Source organism: Myxine glutinosa, chromosome 8 (assembly GCF_964187855.1).
Source record: "Myxine glutinosa chromosome 8, kmMyxGlut1.1, whole genome shotgun sequence".
Classification (NCBI taxonomy): domain Eukaryota; kingdom Metazoa; phylum Chordata; class Myxini; order Myxiniformes; family Myxinidae; genus Myxine; species Myxine glutinosa.
In genome coordinates this window covers 50,277,812-50,300,970 of record NC_136268.1, presented here as the reverse complement: position 1 = coordinate 50,300,970, position 23,159 = coordinate 50,277,812, and the positions used below count along the sequence as shown (strand labels likewise).

The following is a 23,159-nucleotide window of genomic DNA, read 5'->3' as shown; positions in this document are numbered from 1 at the left end:
CAGGGGCCAACTAAGAGTGGTTCACCTGTTTGGCATAGGTGCCACGTTGACCCATAGGTCCTTCCACGGGTGGTGCTTGGCCGCAAAAGAACTGCGGTCCATGGTGGGTGGCCACAAACATTGCGGTCCATATGGTGTATCGATCCAAGCAGCAAGCAGCGAGAGTGCAGGCCCACAACTGCGAAGCCAGCACCTCTCTCTCCTCTCTCTCTCTGCCCCAAAGCCAGATCCTCGGAGGTGGGAGACAAAAGAAGAAGACAAGTGAGTAAGGTGGTAAGGGCGCAAAAGTGCACGCAATGTAAGATGATGCACACTGGGGGCACATGGGAACCAGGTGAGACAGGTACGTTCCTATCGTACGCCCCCCCCCCACCAGGTAACCTACATGGCCCCTCCCTTACCCCTTACTGTATCCACAAAACACAACACTACCCATAAACATCTATTTTACAAATCAACAAACATCCCTACTGTCTTCCCCGTTCCTCCCATAAACCAAATTCGGCTTCTCTCCCTCCTAACCAATCAAATTTGCCATTTTCAACTTTCATCAAAATTTGCCATCTCCAACTCAACATCATAATTTGCCATTACCAATTCATCATCAGTCCCTCCTAGGGAGGGAGAGATGGAATCACCCCAATGTCTCATCCACGTCGTGATGCGTCTCACAAATCCAACAGTAGTCCTTGCTTCCTGCACACAGAACAAAGAAAACACAGGTGTGGAGTCATCATCATCACCACGGGTAAGTGGCTGCGTATGGTGCGACAGGCTCATCAATCCTAACTATTTCCTAAATGACTTTAACAACTTTACACTACCCGGGGTCTTTCTCCGGCCAAACCATTGGCCCTCTTACACTATGGGTTCTAAAAACCAATTCCCATTGGCCAAACTGTGGTGCTTTTCAATTTGGGGTCTCACTCCCCCGATTCATCTCCCGGTGCCCTCGCACAATTTCTGGGCCGCGACGTGTACCTCTCCCAGCGGGTCTACCCACCTGCACACCTCCACCACTGCAGTTGCCTCTGAGCTTACCTGCTCCTTACCCTAACCTAACTACCTGGGGAAGGCCCTCTGGCGCTCTCCCCACTCGGTGCCCTCTCTGGCACTGGGCTACCCGATCCACACCCGGGATCCTCAGGCACCCACTCACAACTACCGGCTCCCAGAGCCCACCTGCGGCCTCACCTGGCCGACATCCTCACAGTGGTGGAGTGCCCAACCAACTACACACACTAACAGGCTACACGCCCAGCCATTTCCACAACACTAATGCACCCATCCACAATACCATTCTGCAACCGCACCACAAATGCCAATATCCAACCACAATTTACCTATACCCTCTACCTAACACTTACACTACCCGCCCCAGGTACTCGTGAAAGGGGTCCACTCTTCCCCCATTCACACCTTCGCACCATGCACACCACGCCGTACCACTTACTCCAACTCTCTCCACACACCTGTACCTGCACACCTGTGCTCTCACACCTGGTGCCACCTGCACCCTTCTCTCCCCAAGCGCATTCGCGCTGATCCACACACTCATTACTCACACACTGCTCCACACACCTGTCCAGTTGCACACCTGTGCAATCACACCTGTTCAATTCTCACACACACAGCATCATCTCAGCTAACTACTCCCTTCTAAAACTTGCGCTTCCCAGTCGTCCCTTTAAACTATTGCGCTCCCACGTCATTATCATCCACACTAATCTACCTGCGTCCCCACTACAGGTATCAGTCACTACCTAACCTTAACGTTACCTAATGTCATCTTCTAGGGCCCTATCAATATAACCTAACCCACCCGGGCTAGTTTTCACTGCCATCAACCCCATAATCTATTGCTCCTTTGCCCCCACATGGGAAGGGCGGCAGGGATGCCCCCCTTACCCACCGGGCCCATCGCTCACTACCAATTTTGCACATCAAATTTCAACAAATCAAAAATTTGGCCAATCCTACTCATCATCTGCCAATCACTACTGCCAATCCCTTGCCAATCATCAAATTTTGTTTTTCTCTAATTTTGGGTCCAAAACACTAACCTCATCACCCAGTCTACTCACTACTGCCTCTCGGTGCGCCAATTCCCGTCCAAAGCCCGGCTTCGTAAAGCCAAGCAATGGATGCTGGTTGTTTTGTGCCGGCGGCTGGATGCGTCCGGCATTCGGTGCAGGGACGGGGGCTCACCCGTGCCGAGATCCCACGCACCATCTCGGCACGGAGCCATCCAATGTCCCGCTCTCGACCTGCCGGCACGTCTCACCAAAAAGTGGTCGCCATGACGACCCTTTCTATCCAGCTGCCCGCTCCGCCTAGTGGAGCACGGACGCGGCCGTTCAAAGCGAGGCCCAGCACGCACCGAGGGCCCGATTCGGCTATAAGTCGTTCTAAACTCTACCCCGTCTAACGTCGATGCTTCACCTGGACGCTTACACCCCGCAGCCCGTTCCTTGCTCACACATCCAGCCGTGCCCATGCTCCTCGTACCTTTCCTTACACACCCAGGTACCCTCATTGCACTCACAGCCTTGGTCACACACCTGACCACCGAACACTTTGGCACACATTCGTTGGTCGCACACCTCACCAACACACCTCTTCGCGCCCCCTCCTCTGTCACCTCCTCTGTGACAATCACAGGTGTGCCCTCATTCGCACACCCAACCACGTGCCTCACCACCAACTCCAGCGTGCATTCCCACTCACGCTCTACCATTCCAGGTGTGCATCCTTCCATCCCAGGTGTACATCCTCGCTCACCTGTCACAACCAACTCACTCTCCTTGTCACTCTCACTACTCTCACCTCCATTCTTGACAGCGCACTCACCCGTCACACCCTCTGTAACACTCACCACAGGTGTGCATTCTTCCTTGCCTTTGACAGCGCACTCTTTCCCCATGCACCTGTCCGTCACACACCTTTCTCGCGCACACTCTCCCGTCACACCCTCTGTAACACTCACCACAGGTGTGCATTCTTCCTTGCCTTTGACAGCGCACTCTTTCCCCATGCACCTGTCCGTCACACACCTTTCTCGCGCACACTCTCCCGTCACACCCTCTGTAACACTCACCACACCGCGCTTCCATGTGCCCCCTCGCACACGCGCTACGACCGACTCATTCTCGCCAGCACCCTCACTCCTTGGCACGCACTTTTTCCTCACACACCCCAGAGTCGGACTTTCTCGCACACCTCCTCTTTCGCACACCAGACCTGTCGCACACTTCACCAATGGCCTCTCACGAACACCCGGGTCCATCTCGACCCCCAAGCTTCTTAAATCACCTGGCGCATCATACGCACGACCATATTGGTCACCACTTACACCGGGTCCTCTTTCTCTTCGCTTCTCCTCCATCACCTGCGAATCCCTCATCCGGTTAATGAGCACATCATCACGATCCGAACACAGACTTTGGACCAATTCTTTTACTTCCTCCTTTATCTCTTTCTTATCCTCTCTCCGTCGCTTCTTAATTTCGCTCACCCCTTCTTCCACTTCTTCTAATTTCTGCTTCACCTCCTTCATCTCTTCGTGCGCCCCTTTAAGTTCTTCCTCTAACTCCACTTTATTTTTTTCTATGTGCTCCCGCACCTCCCGCTCTTTAACCTCCATCACCTCTACCACCTTGTCCATTTTCCTCGTCAGGTCCTCATGTACCGTCTGACACTCTTTTTTAATTACCCCTACGTCCTTTTTCATCTCCTTCTGTGTCGATTTTAAACCCTCTATTACCGCTGTGTTCTTCTTTACCTGGTCCCCCAACTCCTTTTGTCCCACTGTCAGTTGTTCTACTCCCAGCGTCAACTCCTCTATACCACCTTGCAATTTTACAGTCCCCTTTCTCACCTCCTTCTCCATGCGCTCCTTACAGTGCCTCACCTCCTCGCGCACTCCTCCGACCTCCTCACTCACTCCTCCTCTGATCTCTCCCATCACTTGCATCTCCTGCCCAGATGCCACCCTCATCTGCTCCATTTCCTCCCTGTGAGCATCCAGTTTGGTTTCTACCCCCATTCTGACCCCCTCTATCTGCTGCCCCATTTGGTTAACTTCCCTTTCCGCTTGGTCCCTCATGTCCCTCAATTTGCCTTCCATACTGTTTTCTAACCCCTCTAACCCATTTTTCACTCCCTCTATCTGATTCTCCTGGGCAGCCATTCTATTTTCTACCCCCTCTAGCCCCCTTTGCATCCCTTCCATTTAATTCTCTTGAGCGGCCATTCTGTTTTCTACCCCCATTAACCCCTCCTGTATTTCCCCTAATCTATTGTCTAATCCCTCAAATTTGTTGTCTAGTCCCTCAAATTTGTTTCCTAATCCCTCTATTCTACTCCCTAACCCTCCGATCTGGGCCCCCATGTCCTCCCTCAATTTCTCGCTATTGGACCCCATGTCCTCCCTCAATTTCTCGCTATTGGACCCCATCTTTTGTTCTAACCGTTCGCTATTCTGGGCCATAAGGGCCTTCATTTGTATTAAAAAAAGGTTCAAATCCACCAGGGGCGCTGCCACGGTCGCGGGCGTGGACGCCGTGGCCATCTGCGAGGCGCCATTTTGCGCGCCCGCTACTTCGTGCGTGACGGCGCTATTTTGCGAACCTGCTACCCTCACTGCTTCGCTCTCCTCGCGTCCCTCAATTTGGTCCTGGACCGACCCTGCCTCACTCTCCTCTACCGGACCCCAGTTGTCTTGGTCTGCCATAGCGCGACTTTCAAAATTCGGGTTTTTATTTTCGTAAAACAAATTCAAATTTCGCCGTTATAATTTCGCGCGGGAAACGCGCTCCGAATCGATTCTACTACAAATTTGGGCCTAATAAATTTAGTCCCGGGTTCGAATTCCACTCCTCGACACCAATTGTTACAGACGCGGTGGTGGATGTTAGTTTACCGAGCGGTTTGGTATGACCACGTCTGCACAGTTTACCCGATTATGCTCGAACGTTGACTAGTCGCGCTACGCTAGGTCAATGAAGGAAAAGACACACGGCTGGGATTAAAATGACACGACACCAGGGATACGGTTCTCAAGACCTCCGGAGGAGATTATATTAAGGCGGAAGGTTAGATTACAACTACAAGAGGGACATCATAGAAAGACAGGCACTTAGACACACTTATATTAACCCCAACAGACGACAGATAAACGGGACAAGGCTGACTCACACGGGGATCGATGGCAAGGAAAGCGGGTATCGATGGCTCAAGGTGCACTCTTGGCTCAAGGACAGGGTACTGTACGGTCCAGTAGATGCAGGGAGGTCACAGCGCTCGGAGGTCACGACTGGTTCTTCCTCTTCAAGCTCGGGGCGCATCTCCCGTCACGTCCGGTACGTGGCCGCGTATATCTGGCGGGGAGTGACACGCCCTCGGCTCGTTAGCTCCGCCCCAGATGGAATCGGCTCGTTGCTTCTCATTGGGTGCGTGCGGGGGGGTTACCGGCTCCACCCTTGACGAGGGGCTGACAGGGAGCCCCTTCGTGGTAACCCCGTGGAGCGCATGGTCATGGCGGCTAACCGAGCCGGTGTGAGGACGCACACTCCCCCCGCGCGCCGTTGTTGTAGTTGTTGTTGTAGCTGTAGTTGTTGTTGTTGCTGTAGTTGTTGTTGTTGTTGTTGTTTGGGGAAGAAGATGGGAGGAGGTAAGGGAAGGTCCTAAACTCACTACTGGTGCCATATAATCACATTCTGGTGCAACGAAGAGTCAGAATTAATGGAAACGAGTCCTTAACTGACATAGACTAAGAATAACTAGCAAGATGTCCGAAAGTTGTCTACGTGTGATGCGGTGGACCTGGGCACGACATTTAATGGGGGAAAAAGGGGAAGGTCGGTTCTACAGAGTGTTATTTACAGGCAATGGGACTAGGGAATGGGGGATTGGGGATAGTTGGGGAGTATTGGGGAAATAGGGGAGTATTTACAAGCGGATATTGAGGCCAAATGCCATATCCGCAACAATATGTATGAAGCATACCAGGGTAGATGATGATCGGGTGGGTGGTGTGAGGGGTGGGGGAGCGGGACTTTGTAAACACCTTGTACAGTACAGTACATAAATATTGTCATGTTCACCGCCGGGATTAACACCCCTGGTGACGGATAGCCAAATGAGCTTTAACTCCGAGGCGTTCACCCAAACTATGGCAGTACCTTTTGTATGCGTGAGGGTGTCGTGAAGGGCAGCGAGCTTACCTGGACAGACGGACGTGGCACGGGGTTATCCGATTCCCATTACAAATAAACGGACAAGACAAGGAATTGAATTGAAAATGCACAAATAATAATTGAATGAAAATAATGCAATACAATAAAAAGAATGACACTAAATTCCTACTTGAGGCGCCTCCGTACAGACTCAACTACAGACACAGGGAGAAATAAATGAACGAAAGTAAAAATGTGTGTGTGGTGCATTTGCCTGCATTCCGCCTGGCGTCAGTGATCGTCCAGGGTCGTCAAAGATCCCGCATCCCTGCGCAGGAAAACACGTGTTGGCGCCAAGTCCGTTCACCACCAGCCGCCAACGTGAAGCGCTCAGGCCCTCGCTACTTTCTCGTCCCACGCTCCGTGGGATGAGAGCACCGAGGTCTCTCTGGCGCACACAGCACGGCACACAGCCGTCACGAAGCCAGCACCACCAGGATCGGAGGAAAGGATGCATCCGCCCCTCCACGCAGCCAGGAACAGAATGAGCGCGCGAATGCCACCACCAAGAGGGAGACAAACTGCGACCTCTCGCGATGCAGCCATGAACCAAGAGCGAGCACAAACTGCGACCGCACGCGATGAATGTCTGAACTAGAAGAGAGAAAATGCGACTGCTCGCTACGAATGTCCGACCCAAGAGAGAGAAAATGGCGGGACGTGTCCTTTTTGTCCCTGGTGCTCGAACATTCTATGATGACATCCGCGCGTGCTCCAATCAGTGAGTGCCATCACATCGCTCCCCGACCACGACCAATCTTCACCTCTTGGGGCGGGGCCTCACGGTCCCTCATGCCGGCCCTTGTGATGACTCGGCTGGTGGCGTCAGTGGTAGTGTTCGAATGTCCTTTATTTAGTGTATTCATTGTAGGTGCGGAGTGCATGGCTGGTGTTGCATGTGTCATAAGGAACGAAGGGAAAAACCACAGAGACAATTTACATACAGGGAATTATTCCTTATACCCTAATTAATTAGCATAGCTCCACTCCTCGCATGGAGACAAATACACAACCGTACGCGACATCCGGCTTGACCTAAGTACATGAAGGTGGCTACATGACATGTGGAGCACACTACCCTATACAATCCTACCTGGCCTATGGTATTCCATTGCCTACCCCCCATAAACATAACAATATGTATAAAACTACCTTTGCAGTGGCCTCCTCTGGCATTGCTGTCATTCTGTTGTCTGGGAGGGTTGTACAGCTCATTCTACATTCAAGTTGCCACTGAATCCTGCCAAGTCAGAAAACCCATTGTGCAATATTAAGAAAGCACCAGAGGCTGGCAAGGTTTTGCAACAGTGCCATCCATTTGGCTGGAATGAATGCACAGTGTCTCACAAATTGACCTTCCAGACACTAGATCGAAGCCTACAGGACATTTGAGAAAACAACATGCTAATGTGTGGTATGACTCCGGTGTTACAGTATCTCATAGTGACTTCCACCAGACATTGCCAGTAATTCCATGTGGCCCTCTGATAGATGAGCTGAATGCATGCTTGACGGCCTCTTACCTGTGGAGGGATGTTGAAATGATGAGCCTGCAAACTAACATGCGTGTTCATCTACAAAAAGATTAGACAGCTGGATCATTTGCAGCACTCCTGCAGATGTGCAATGGCCAAGTGCCTGTTGATCCTGCTCATGGAAAAAAATGCATCCCTGCAGGCTGTGGAAACATTGCATGTACAGTGGAAGATCTGATGTTCAAGATCTACCCAAATCTATATACAAATTACATGAATCCTCAATGGCTTTGTGAAAGAGCCATCTTTGCACCAAGGAATGACTCAGTGAACATCATCAATCAAAAACTGTTAGCAAAGATACCTTGCCAGGAGCAGTCTTACATGTCGCCGGACGCTGATATTGATCAAGCATAATCCATCAAGCATTACTCCACATCATCTTCTACTGAAGGTTGGTGCATGGTGCACCCATCATGTGATTGCAAAACCTGGACCCACCAAAGCTATGCAATGGAACCAGACTTACTGTGAAGAGGCTAATGGCACATGTTTTGGAGGCCACCATTATTACTGGAAGTGCCAAAGGCGAAGATGTTTTCATTCCCAGAATACCTCATACCCACAGACATGCCCTTCAATTTCAAGACTTCAATTTCCAATCAGACTCAGCTTTGGTATGTCTATAAACAAGGCACAGAGGCAATCGCTCAAAGTTGCTGGCTTTAACCTGGAGACACCATGCTTCTCACATGGACAACTTTATGTGGAATGTTCAAGAGTTGGAAATCAAAAGAACCTCTTCATCCTCGCCTGAAATGGCAAAACTGCAAATGTTGTAGATGCCAGGGCTCTGCAATAATACGCTGAGGTCATGAAGATGTCTAAAGGTATGATGATTTGACACATTTGTGATGGATTCTGATTTGGATGTAATTGCTTTTCAATTATATTTGCCCTCATTTCAAATTTGTTAATGTTCTTTTTCACTGTAAAAGTGTAAAATTAAATGTAAATTTCAATGTAAAAGTGCCATTTCAATAATCTCAGTGTATTGTGTTATATTCAAAGATGAATATATTAGAGGTTTTGTACTTGCTTGACTGTGGTTCAAACATATTATTCATGCAAACCTCAAATATTTTGAGTGCTGAATGTAAAGCTGTTATGAACTACTTCTTTTTCCCCAACAACCTCATCTGAAATCACCAATTTTGATTCAGACCAGGTCACTCTACCTCGGACATGCTGCTTCTACCCACCCAACAAGGGATGGAAGCCCTGAATGTCCGACATGAATGAGATCAGGGCACTCTCTGCACACATCTCGTGATTTTGATACAGTCTGGTATCTTGCATCGAGCTCCAAACTCTCTGCCTATGGAATCCAAGGGCAACTCCACACTGGCTTCCTCCACTCCTCCAGTCTCATAGCCAACGTGTGGCACTCAACGGAATCGTTTCATCTCCTCTCCCTGTCAAAGCCGAAGTACCCCAACGCAGTGTTCTAGGCCCAATCCTATTATTGATCTTCATCAATGATCTCTCTGACTCTCTATAAAATCCTCTTTATCTATTCGCTGATGACTCCACCCTCCGCCGTGACATTCCTCATTCTTCAGACAGGAAGGCTGCAGCCTCTTCTCTATCTTCAGAACTTGAGAAATCACAAGATGGTCAAACACTTGGAATATGTCTTTCAATCCTGAGAAATCTCACTCTCACTATCACTATCTCCGAAAGGACCGTCTGGCAAACCCTCCCATTTACCTTTAATTAATCTTTTACCTTTATTTATGTTTAGTCATTCAAACTCCTGGATCTCAATAACAGTCATGATCTTTCTTGGGCGAGCCACATTTCCAAGCTGGCCTCCAAAGGCAACCGCTGACTGGACATCCTCCATCGTACAAAGTCCTTCCTTGGCACTCCTGAACTCTATCCACCTTCAAGGCCTTCATCCGCAGCTTGATGGAGTACTGCTCTCCCCTCTGGGCTGGCTCCCCTGCCTTACATCTTGTTCAGCTTGATGCCATGGAAACCAAGGCCTTCAAGATTATTGGAATCTCCCACGATGAAGCTGAGTCTATGGATAGACATCAGTGATCTCAGTGTATTGTATTACATTAAAAAATTTGAGTCTGAGTCTATCACTGGGTCTGATTCTATCACTTCGCCATCGCCAATAGGTCTGTGGTCTGTCTTTTTTCGACCACCTCCTTTCTGGTCTTGCAGCTCTGCTCTTTCCGTGCTTTGTTCCCCCTAGGTTTCTGCAGGGCACCCAAGGCCCACCATCAACACCTTCAGGTGAAGCTACCGAAATCCAGGATCACTGCTTACCTCCACTCATTCCTTCCTCTTTTGTCCCACCTGTGGAATCAACCTCCACATTTTCTTATATTTTATTCTTCCCTCCATGTCTTCAAGACATCTGTTCCAAAATCATGATCTTTTATACCCTCGTTAACCCTCTCCCACCCCAATCCCTCCTTATTACACATTTCCAGTTTTACCTCCTTGGAATTTCTTTCTGTCTCCATTTGTCCACCCCATGCATCCTCTCCTGTCCCCCATTCCTCCCCACACCATTTGGTTGTCCAAGTCTCCCTCTATCTTGCCTTTAACTCTGCTGTTGGTGTTTCTCCCCTCTACTGTTCCATTCATTTGCATCCTAGTTGTTATGTCCTGATACATTCAGTGTATTAGGTCTTCCATGAGCCTCGACTTTGTATACAAAAAAAAAGTGTGTGATCAGTTATTTAAGACCATGGCATGGTTGGAGTTAAATGGACAGGAGTTGAAAAATAAATAAACCTATTCCTCCTGGATACTTGATGATTAACAAATTACTGGAATCATTGATTTGTAATCGGAGATGTTTCTTTTCTCCTAACCATTCATGAACCAATAAGTGGAATGGCGTCCCAAATGTCAGAAAATCCAGAGTCCCGATCATTCTCTGTTTGAATTCTGCGCTCGGTCTGTGTTTTCAAGACTCAAGAACATGTTTTTTGACCGTGGGGAATTCTCTCGGGTATACAATAGGCATCAAATGTGTTGAAGAAGAAAGCTTTATCAGTGATTCAGTGATTCACATGAATGAAGGCAAATAACTGTTCATCTGATGGCAAAGCATAATCCTGAAGGTCACTTCCATGTCTAATCTTGTTCAATACTTCAGAGACATTGATTTGTGCCATTTGATTACCTTCGCAAAAGCGGAAGGTTATGTTTTGATCGCTGTGTATTTATTTGTATGTCTGTGTGTGTGTGTGTATGTTATTCGCATAACTCAAAAAGTATTCAACCGAATTGCATGAAATTTGGTGGGATGATTGGTTATTATACGGGACACATTTGATTAGATTTTGGGAGCAATCGGGTCAAAGGTCAAGGTCAAGGTCACGAAAAGGTCAAAATCTTATTTTTACCATAGCGCGGTCAATTTTTATCCAATTGGCATGCAACTAATGCCAAAATGTTCAGAATTCAATGCCCGATCTTGTGATATACGACATGACCCAGTGAAGACATTACCCTTGTTAGCGGTTGGGGGTCAAAGGTCAGGGGGGTCACGACCTTGCAAAATGTGCGTTTTTTGTCATAACTCGGTCAATTCTTATCCGATTTGCATGAAATCAGCACCAAACTGTTCACTGTTCTGTTCCCTACACTCCCATGCCAAGTACAGAACAGTAGCTGCGGCGAAGGTATGCGCTCTACCGAGTGCCCGTTCTAGTTTGACATTGATTTGTGCTTCATTATGACATTTGTTTCATTGCAACGTCTGTTTTTCTTTCAATTGGATTTTTATGATTAGACAACAATTAAAACAAATGTTGAGTGTGGAGCAAAAGTTTTTATCCTTAGAGAACTCGTTTTCAAGTGTATTAGAACGTTCTTTTCCATATTTGGAAGTCTTTAGAAATTGACAAAAAGAAACGCCCACAACAAATGTTCACTACACCTTGCTCAGCGAAATTATCCTTTGCAATGCAATGCAATTGCAATGTAAAATTTTTGATCCCCTCCCCTCAACTTAAAATCATGGATCCGCGTCTGGTTTGTAAAATTAAATAGCAAAAGTAAACGTCCCCAGTGATGGGAAAAGCTAGACATTGTAGTGGCGAGAATAACCACAGAAGATGACAGGCAGTGGGCTGGGGGAATTCAATCCATCCTGTAGCGCTCACCTTCACCAAAGGGGAGGCTATTCAAACCAACTGCAACAGTAGGGAAGTATACCCCATCATTTTTCCCGGGGCTTTCCTGGCGGCCAAAGGAGCCGCTAACCCCACTTAAACCGGGCCAGTACAACCTTTTATACCTCTGTGACAAATTTGTCCCAGATATATCCAGAGGTGTACGAGTGTATAGGTAACACACAGACAGACAGACAGACAGACTGATCGACATTTATAGTTATACATTACATGGGATGGCAGGATGGCCTCGACCCTAAACTAGAGGTGTGCACACCTGCCTCTGAGCCGTCTAGCCTGGGTTTGAATTACGCAGGTGAGCTTTTGCCGACACCATGCCAAAATTCCAAATTCCTGCCCTAACCTGATTGAAACATATTATTCACACAAAGGTCGAAATTTTTGAGTGCTGAATGTAAAGCAGATAATTTGGATAAAGTTCACTGCATCAGTGGCACAGCTGTACTCCAAGCGATGATGCAACCAGCAGCCACTGTCTGCATATGAAATTAATGAATTAATTCCATAAACATATTCTACTTTTAATTTATTTTCAGCCCGTGATGTGTGTGAAGATATGTATTGTGGTATTGGTGGCCATTGCACTCAAGAACCAGGTTCAGAAAATTGGAAATGTGTTTGCGACCCTGGCTTTGAGAATGAAAACAAGCATGATGTGTGCAAAGGTACGCTTGCATAGGTGGCTTTCCTTTCACCGCTGATACTTTTGTTTTTCTAGCTACTTACTGAAACTACTTTACACTGCTACAGCATTTGAACGATCTAGGCATCCTTTACCTTTCTAAATGTTGATTAATATGTCAGAATCACTTTTACTGATCTAATACAAGCATGTGTAGATAATGCAACCTTCACATACACGGATTATTCTTACGAGTCCTTACGGATCGCCAACTCGTAGTCAATCACAAGCATCCGTAAATAACTCGCTGGTATCCGTAGATAACTCGTCACAACTCGCAACAACTTTTGACATGTCAAAAATCATCTTCCGTTATTTACGGATGCTTGCGATTGACTACGAGTTGGCGATCCGTAAGGACTCGTAAGAATAATCCGTGTATGTGAAGGCACCCTTAGATAGAGAAAACTTAAACGTTACCTTAAACCACAATGATGCTTAAATGTATTGTCATTGACAATATTGGTGTGTGGTATAGGTAATTTGTATCCATGCATGAGGCATGCATGAGGTATACATATACAATATACAGTACTGTATAAATATATTGTTACAGACGACACCCCTGGATAACTCCGAGAGGGCAGCGTGTCCCGAGAGACCACGGACGCCGTCTACAACCCTTTAACTTGGGTCGGATCCTCGTGCCCAGAGTCAGTTTACCGTGCCATTGAATTAAGTGTGGTAGACGGGGAACCGTGCCAGCGACTACCTGCCAGTTATTTACGTGGCTGAGCGAACCGATGCCACGTGCCACATTATGTGGGTTACCATTACAGCTAGAGTCTCGGACCAATTTCTCCCCAGGAACACTATCTCGGACCAACAACAAGGAGGATAAATCAAGACATGTATCAACACTTTTATTAATTTATTACAGGCAAGCAAAGGAACAAAAGAGCAGAACATTAGGGATGGTCTGAATCAAAAGAGCGGAGGAATGATGGGTAGATTACCAGGTGAGAGAAAATGGAGGGTAAATTCAAAGATAAAAAAATGATGGGAGAAATGAGACACACATCCATTCAAATTGAGACATACATGCCCACTCCAGAGCACTTACGAACAACCACTTATCACAAATTACATTACTGGATCCGGATACCCGAGCAATGACACAGAGAGGATGGTTGAGGGTAGAGATCGCAGAAGAAGATGAGAAAAGAATATGGACCCCTGGTGTGCCCTCAGCAAACCTGTGGCTACTCTGGTTGGAGTGACCTTACCAAGGCCCCCCTTGTGCGGCAGAGCCCCGATGACTTGGGATACGTGTCGGAGCCCGTTTGACCTGCGCGATATTCTGCGGCTCCAGGACGGCTCATTCCAATCAAATGTCGGGGGTTTGCTTTTGGAGGTGGTGCTGTCCTAGCTGTGGTGCTGAAAATGCATTTATGGGGTTAGGTTGTGTCGAAGCTGCCGTGGAGAAAAGCGAATGGGAGAAAGTGTAAACAAGAAGAATAAAATGTGTGTGGGGAAATGCGTGTAATGTGAAAAAGGCAAGCGTGAGTTGCAAAGAGATGTGCGAAACTCTGTACTGAGGACACGTACCCGAAACGGGCACTGTATCAGCGGCACAGCTGCATCTTGTCGTCCGAACCTCTGCTCATCACCCGGCCCTCCTCAGCACGCGACCCCAAAGTCTGCGTGTGGCACACCTTCTACTCCGCCAAGGGGTATCTCCAGGCAAGCCCAATGTCCGCACACTCGTTTGTCCATTCCAGGAACATTCTGAGCAGACAATTAACAATTAACATACATTACAACTCCATGTCCAAGTCAGGATAGGTGATCGCTCGGCTTCCGGTTCAAATACACAACAATTAAATATGCGCATTCCATTCTCTCGCTCCCGTGCTGGCTCATTGCTACGGGAAACAGACTGTTTATGCAATCGCCTGCTCTCTGCGCGGGGGAGAAAGGTGGGGGCAAAACTTCCTTTCTCAAAACTCAACATCCGCTCGCCCCTTCGCTCCGCACGCGATCGCTCCACATTTCCAATGGAGACGCGTGATTCAAAATGCGGCCATTCAATCCACATTCAAGCTCGCATTCATTCATTGTCTCATACCTGATTCCCCGTTAGTGGAGAGGCTTCCTCTGTGTAGCACGTGTCTTCACTCGTGACTCCTCACACCAGGCCCACACCCACCAGAGAACAAGCCAGGCTCGGCCAACCCGGGCAACAAAACACTCAACCCACCCCTCCCCCCCCCCCCCCCCCCCACACGAATCATCCCAGAGCTGGTCGGGGCAAGACGAGGCCGATCTTGCGAGGCCAATGGTGAACATTGGATGACTCGCTTTTAGAACCTGCCAAACAGGTCTGCATTGCCCGGGCAACAATGATTCGACCCTCGACGGCACCGGACAGCTCTCCCAGTCTCGTTCCTTCAATGTCCTCGTGGTCCACTCTCTCCTCCGCACCTACCGGAGTGCGCTGCTCTGACCTCCCGCACACCTTTCTTGCCTTGCTCCAAAGTGTAGACCTGGAGAGCACGAGACTACTCCCAATTCCCCATGTTGATGCCGGACTTGGTGCGGACGCCCCATCGACACAGAGAGATACAGAGCAGGTGTACCCATCCTCATGCAATTCCTCAACCTAGGCCTCCAAGAAGCTGGATTACAGACGCATGCCACCACAACGGCTCCGAGGGCGACCCGATGTTCATGCTACATCGCCCTTCACTTATTTCTATACACTCTGCCGTTTCCTGTATTAATTAAAGTACCGGCAGCTGTTTAGTTGCCCGATCTGCCACGTTCTCTATATTAATTCAACGTAAAGCTCAAAGCCGATCGTAATTCCTTCGACTCGCATCCCGCGCAAACAACTCCAGTGATCGCTACGTTCTGTGCGCATCACGCATGGTTCTCAATTCCCGACCATAACTCGATGCACACAACCCAAGCGATTGTTTTGCTTCCAGGATTCTGAATAAATTCGTGTTTATTTATTTGTGAGTATTATCACAAGATCCCAACTATACACAAGACCAAATTCGGATTCACACAGGGGGACAAAGGTGGGGGCTCCTATCCCACATTCTAAGCTATGTAGAGGTCCTGTGACCTCCGGCAGCCAGACAGCTTTATAACCTCTCTCTATCCTGGTTCGGCTCCATTAATTTTTCTGTTTCGTTCTTTGCAACCCGTTAGTTTTTGGGAGGGTTCCCTTATCTGGCCTCACCCCACTGACGGGTGCATGGCAATCAATACCTGTTGGTGTTTGCCGTCATTTGGGTCCTCCAAGGAGAGTATCCCGACTTTCTCTCAAGTCGGCCTCATTCTCCTTGGTCTATAGCAGGATGCTGGGGGGCGCATATGCGAGAGTCCAACCTTTCTTTCAAGACTGCCTCTTTGAAACCCTCGCCATACGTTCACACACAACACTCCCACCGGACCTCCATGCGTCTGAATGTGGGCTGCTTCCCACCCTTCCTTATAAACACTCACAATGCGTCCAAGTGTCTAGGCCGTTAACCCAGCCTCTTGGAAACACTCCCAGGTGACTTGGGCCCAAGTCTGCTGAACCTTCCCCATCTTTAACAAATTCTCCCACACTCTGCCCGTGGCCCTGTTACCTTATCGCTTCGATGCATGCCGGTGGGTCGGGTTGAGGCAGAGTCACCAACTCGAGAGCGGCAAGACCTCATACTACTGAGAAAGGTCTCGCTATTTACATGGCGCCGATGACCTTGCCGGCCCCCAGCAGCGAACTCTCCTCTCCCTCCTCCAGACGCATCTTGTCCATGGTGCCATTTTTGTGGAGGATTTACCTCCAAGCACACCACCAGGGATGATCATTTGACCAAACTCAGACAGTTACAGGAGAATTTATTGAAGGGAGGGGATACACATGTACATGGGAGAGCTGCCATATAAGCTAGTAACGGGCCAGCTTCTCAAATTACAACATAGCAGGCCAGGGTTTATATACTGTACAGAAAATAATTATAAGGAGACTTTAAAGATAGGAAGACATAACAATTGGGGGATGTTTAGTAAGGAAAAAGCTATCTTCTCGTCCACGCAGCTTTGCCCAAGGTCGGAGCCTGAAAACTTAAACAACAGGCTATGTTATTACAGGTGAGGGGTCGGTGCTGCCAAGCTCTGTTCAGTTCCCAGAATGCTTAAGGGCTGCCCAAAAACAGAGCCAAATGTATGAAATCCCTGACACACACACACACACACACACACACACACACACACACACACACACACGCTTTGTGTTTTTGAAGGAAAACCATTATTCAAAGAAAGCAATGTAGGTATGGTTTTACATGATCATTTCTTATGATTATCCCTAACTTGTTTCCATACTTTTTGGAGTACCATCCCTTCATACTTTTGCATTTTAAAATGTTTTTATTACTTGCTTCTTAATTTTTTTGAAAATGTGTTTGCATGCTCGAGAATTCCATCGTTGTTGCACAGAATTGTTTTATTGCCAGGATTTGTGTTGTATTAAACATGAGCAGTCTTTTCGGGTGGAATGATATGGATACAGAAGGGGAATTTGAAGTGGAGTACAATTTTTGCTGAAGCGAATTAAGTGACTAAATTTATTTAAAGGTAATTTCTGGTTTTAAAGTGTTTTTCCAAGAGTATGTGACAAGAGCTCTATGTTCTATGTTCTACTACTCATTTACAAATGATGTAGTACAAACTTTATAGACATGCTCACATTGTATAATGGTACTGTACATACTTTATAGACAAAACTTTACTGCCTCTAACATTCTAAATAGTACACACTTTATTGAATATGTATGTTGTTGCTTTTGATTGGCCCCATGCCTGTCCCGCACAAACAGGGCGGCAGCACGGAGACAGCCAATCGACCTCCCAGGAGCGACCCAGAATACATAGGATAGGAAGTCTACTGACTTCCCGATAATATTTCACCATTAACCACACCCATATAGGTCTGATTGGCCCTTGGGTAAATGTGTCTAGCGGCCCCACCCCAATCAGGCTGATTGACAGTCGTGGTCCCACCACCCCTCTGTTCCCTTCCTATTCCTTTGCAAATGAATTAAAGTTTTGCATACTTTTTTGTGGAATCCATTCAAGCTATTAAAATTTTGATCAGTTTGCACCTTCGCACTAGAAAATGCAGTAGATTTATGTTTAAACCAAGTTTGTAGCTTAAACCTGATTTTAACCACCATTGTTTGTCTATATACAGATATGAACGAATGTGATTATACCAATACCTGTGACCAGGTATGCCTTAACACCTTCGGTAGTTATCACTGTGGTTGTACTGCTGGATACCAACTGATGGGCGACAAGTGCATTGGTAGGTTTGACATTCATTCCTCATTTTGAAGTACAAATCTGAGGCTATGGTATAATGAGTTTCCATCGATCTGATGTGAAAACTTTTCATTTTAGTCATTGATTTTGAAAATATGTTTTACTGCATTTTTATTATCGATTGTAAGTTGTTCTGAACTTTGTATGAACGATTTTTTTTCGACTTGAAATAAAAGTATGTCTGATTGACAATAAAGATTGAATGAAAAAGACAAAAAGCAAACTAAAGAAAACCATGATGTCAGCAGAAAAAAAATTGAACAAATATCTTCTGAAAGAGCTCCCACTGCAAAATGAAAAATTAAATTGTAAAAACTTCATGCTTTGGAAAGCAAAGTACTGTATATCCAAAACGTCAAAATCAATGGGATAAAACTACGCAATTAAATTACTGTCAGATCCTGGAATCTAAAAGTGTTGAGCCCGGTTAATATAGGATGGGAGACCTTCCATGGCAGGCTGGGTAGTGTAGGATATTAACTGCAAAATATAAAACCAGGCAAAAAATTCACTGGAATACACGGCATCAATGTATCAAGCGACACGTACAATCTACACGACATTGTATGACAAACAATTGTCATACAATTGTATGTATGTATGTAATTGTATGTACACGACACGACATACAATGTACAATGTACATAAGCGACACGTATCAATCAATGTATCGTACGACAGGACACGTATAGTAGACCTTAGTGATCATCTGGTGCTTGTCTCATGAACTCTGCAGACAACTTCTGCGTCAACCTCATACCCAGCCAGCTGGGACTGCACATGGCAGTGAAACAAAACCTGATTGCCTTTATTGGCAAAAAACTTCACAGTTATGTCTCTGTATTTAACATCTCATGCCACATCAAAGCCAAGTTTCTGAAGCTCAGCTAGCAGGTCTAGATCCATGTGGCCACACAAAAAGGCTATCTGTTTCTTAGTCACCCTCCCCTTACCCTTTGCCACTGCACTGCACACAATATTCTTTTAAGCTTGATCTTATACCAGTCCCACCACTATCGGAAGAAGAGCAATCCACCATTGCGATCCTTTCTCCAGCCTGTCCTTCTCCTATAGCCAGCCGCCTCCCGTCTACCTGGGAGTGAGCAAACATCACTCCTACTCATAAGGAGGGTGGAAAGACTGATCTTTGCAGATCAGGAAGCTTGCTTCCAATTACAGCACAAGCAAAATAATGAAATCCATCATTGGTACAGACGTCAAATATTTCCTGTTTTCAAATAGACTGATCTCTGGCAATGAATTTTGATTCTGGCCTGATCATTCAATGCTGGAAATTCTGCTGCTCTTCTCTCAGCAATGGTCAGAGTCATTACTCTCAAGCAACAGGTCAGGACAATCTGGTATCCTGCTTTGCTTGCCAAGCTCTCTCCCTGTGGCATACAAGGCCACATTCATTCCGAGATTTGACTTCCTCCACTCACGCAGTCAATGTGTTGCTACAATTGGAACCCTTTCCTCTCGCTCTCCTCTCGAGGTGCCACAAGGCAGTGTTTGAGGCCTGTTCTTGTTCCTTATCTATATAAACGACATCACCGATGCTCTGGAAAACCATGTCTTTCCTTTTGCTGATGATTGCACACTGTGTAATAGAGTAACATATCCAACTGATAGGTAATCAACAGCTGCATCACTCTCTGCTGATCTGGAATCGATTAGATGATGGACTGATTAATGGAACGCATGTCCTTCAATCCTGGAAAATGTCAAACTCAAATTGTTGCTCTGAAAGGATTGTCCAACTAACCCACCTATATATTCCCATTAGTCAGCTACTCTCTTTGACTTATAGGCCTCAGCATTAGCCACGACCTCCCCTGGGCCACACATAAAGCAGAAACTGGCCTCCAAATGTAGTCACAGACGGGGCATCCTTTGTTGATCCAATTGCCTTTCTGTGACCATGCAATCAAAACTACTCAGTCTATGAAGGCCTTTGTCTGTAGAAAATGGAGTATTGCTGTCATCCATCCATGGGGAAAAGTTACAAATTCCAGGCTTGCACTGCACACCTCTTTTGGTCCTCGCTTCTCCCATATGTAGAACTGCCACCCAGAGGCTGTGATAGCCTACCTTTCCCTCCGTCGCTTCAAGCAGGTGGTGAATGGCCATCTCATGTTATCCTCCACAATCTTTATTTCCTCAATAACCCTTCCTAACCTAACCCTCTTACTTGCAGATTGCAGCTTCATTCCCTCTTTCTCTCTCCTCTTTTTCTGTTTGTTCATTCCCTTGTTTATTTGTGTCCAAGAGTTGCCCTCACTGCCCTACTAGCCTGTTTATACCCTCCCTCATTTTTGCTCTTCCATGAGCATCGATCTTGAAGCGGAGAAAAAGCCATTGTGTACCAATAGTGGTAGGGATCCCGTGTCTAAAATATCTAACAGTAAATTAAAATTGGATTATGTAAGTATTTTCTCAAAGAGATGTGGATGGTTAAGATTTTCCGGTAAAAATGTCTGTGATTAAATGTTATTGGTGAGTGACACTACGTCCCATCATATTTGCTTCTGCAGATATCAATGAATGCAACACCACGACCTCATGTGGAAGTTTTGATTGTGAAAATATCCCAGGAACATACAGATGCCGGTGTCTTTCAGGTTTTAAGTGGGAAGGTTCAACATGCATTGGTGAGCTGCCATTTTGATTTACTTAGGGTCTTTGTGATCCACCAACTCATGCAAGCAGACAGGACACCTATATTTATGTTCAACGTGCCTTATGGCCTTACTTTATGAATGGTGTGTGCAGATGAAGATGAATGTGAGAGCACCAAAGGCAAGGCGCCATTCTGCGATCGTTGCATTAACTTGTCGGGAAGTTTCTACTGTGAATGTTCCGAAGGATATCACTTGCAAGCTGGAACCAGCAATGTCTGTGTTGGAAACGCACGCTGAGACGCATGTGTATGCCACACAACACACAAACGCAAACTCACGAATGTGATTATCCACTGTGCACGACTCTTCCATTGGTTTCCACATCAGCATAATCTCCGACCTGTGTCCAACAAACATATATTTCCACTGACAAGCACATTTGCAGAAATCACAATTTAATGTATCTACCTGGTATATCAACACATTTTAATCGATATAAAAATGTGACATTGTACCGGTTACCTTATTGGGACATAATCCACGTGCATGGGCCAGTGGGGCTTTTGATTGTGTGGGCGTGGCGTGCGCGCGGTTGTTGGAGCCACGCCCTCCGAAGAGGCTTTTGGCGCTATAAAAGCTGTATGAGTTCCGTTCGCGAGAGGAGTTCTGTTGGAATAAAGGAGCTTTGAACACCTAAGAAATGGCCTCGTTTTCTCGTCATCCGCAACACCTACATTGGTGACCCCGGCTGCTCCCGAACGTTTTCGGGGGTTTCCAACGAGCATGGCGACACCTACATTGGTGACCCCGGCTGCTCCCGAACGAACTCCTACAACATCACATTTAGTGTGTTTGTTTTTCAACTGTCTCCTCTCCCACAGGATATATTTTCCTGTACACTGACTGTCTTTAAAATCATTAAATATGTTTGATCGCAAAGTATTAGTTATTTGGTTTGAGGATGAAATATACCTAATATCTGTGATCCACTCTATTCGTATATCTTTATGTGAAAAATTCCTATTGAACCAATATCTTTGACCTCTACCAGATTTTTGGAATAATAATAATAATATTTTCATTCAATAAACATTTACTCACATGATGTGGTTTCCAGTTTGCATTTGCTTTCTTATCCTTCGTAGTAAATATGTGTGAATGGCTAGCTTTTCAGTTACTTGGTGTTTTTTTTTTTTTGTAATACATGGTGAAGGCTCATGGAAGAGCTACAACACAGAACAGATCAGGACACAACATAACAAAGGGGACAGCAGGAGAATGTTTTCTAGGAGGGGGTTTCTCGTGGACCGCCTGCGTACTGCAGATACCTGGAGGGACAAAGCACGGAGAGGGCAGAGAGTGCAAGACCAGAAATGAAGCGGAAGAAAACCTAGACCACCAACCTGTCGGCAATGGTGAAGTGATGGGCTCGTAGACTCAGCTTCATTGTGGGAAATTCCAATAATGTTGAAGTTCCACAGCATCAAGCTGAGCAAGATGTGAGGCAGGGGAGGGAGCCAGCCCATGGGGGAGAGCAGTACTCCATAAAGCTGAATCAACCTGCCTGTGAAACATCAGGATGACAGTTCATAACTGAGTTGAGATTTGAACCTGGGTTCGACAGCTCAGAGGCGAGTGTGAGTACCTTTAGCCATCTTGCCAGCCCAGGAGAGTATATAAGCAGATAGGAATGTTTGGGCAAAGGGAAGGGGCAAGTATGGATCATATAGGTGTATTTGTTGGGGGTGGTAAATTTCTGTACATAATAAATGGATTTTCTTTATTCTTTTCCCGCCTCCTTATTTCTCCTCTGTCTCTGCAACCTTGCCCGTATATTTTCCAATGAATTAACCCTTCCTCTCACCACCATACTTCTGCATGTATGAATATGCAGATACACCATCATTTTCACGAGAAGCATTTGAACAGCAAATAAATAAGAATATGCAGGGATGTTATCAAGTTAACAATTTATAAATGGGTGTTACTGTCACCATCCAACACAACAGTGTAATTTAATATCTTGACTATAAGAGACGTCTCTTTCCGCTTTCGCCATTTTTCTAAAGTGGCCAAATGGATCCTCGTCAAACTTTCAGAGGTTCATCAGTGAGTGCCGAGAGTGTTTTCGGCAAAAAAGATTAATTTTTTTAAAAGTTGGATTAAAAAAAAATCACACTATAGTGCCTGAGCCTGAATATCAACTTATATATTAATTATCTAAGGTATGTATACATAAGGTAATAGAGAAATAAGCTAATATTAAATCATCCCCAACCTCATTCCTTCGTGGGTGTCGGGAAGTGTTTTAGGCACCCACAAAAAAAACTAGAAAAAAAAACAAGATTTGATTTCTTTAAATGCCAACATGATTACAACAGGAACGGGAAATGCCGGGTACCCCTGCTGGTAGATTAATATATCAATGAAGCAATTGGGTGATTATTCGGAGACAGGAGCGGATGCGTTTTCTCACGCAGGCAGATTGGTTTGTGGACGGCAAAGCCGAAGTTTAGGAGCACAGGCACCATTGATCAAACAATTACCAAGAAAACGTCAAAAGAAGGCCCATGTGGCCAAAGGAACAACGCCAAACAGAA

At 46.4% G+C, this 23,159-nt stretch overlaps 1 protein-coding gene across 5 annotated transcripts in view; it reads left to right on the top strand.

Moving 5' to 3' along the window:
• The window catches only part of LOC137432479 (hemicentin-1), an 82,593-nt gene extending 60,929 nt beyond the window's left edge, over positions 1-21,664 (top strand). For all 5 annotated transcript variants that reach the window (XM_078783263.1, XM_078783262.1, XM_078783265.1 and 2 more), the window contains 4 exons: positions 12,471-12,599; positions 17,808-17,921; positions 20,473-20,589; positions 20,711-21,664. In XM_078783263.1, coding sequence (XP_078639389.1) covers positions 12,471-12,599; positions 17,808-17,921; positions 20,473-20,589; positions 20,711-20,856 — 506 coding nt within the window. In that variant the 3' untranslated portion in view covers positions 20,857-21,664. The remainder of the gene's footprint in view (positions 1-12,470; positions 12,600-17,807; positions 17,922-20,472; positions 20,590-20,710) is intronic.
• Positions 21,665-23,159: the final 1,495 nt, after the last annotated feature.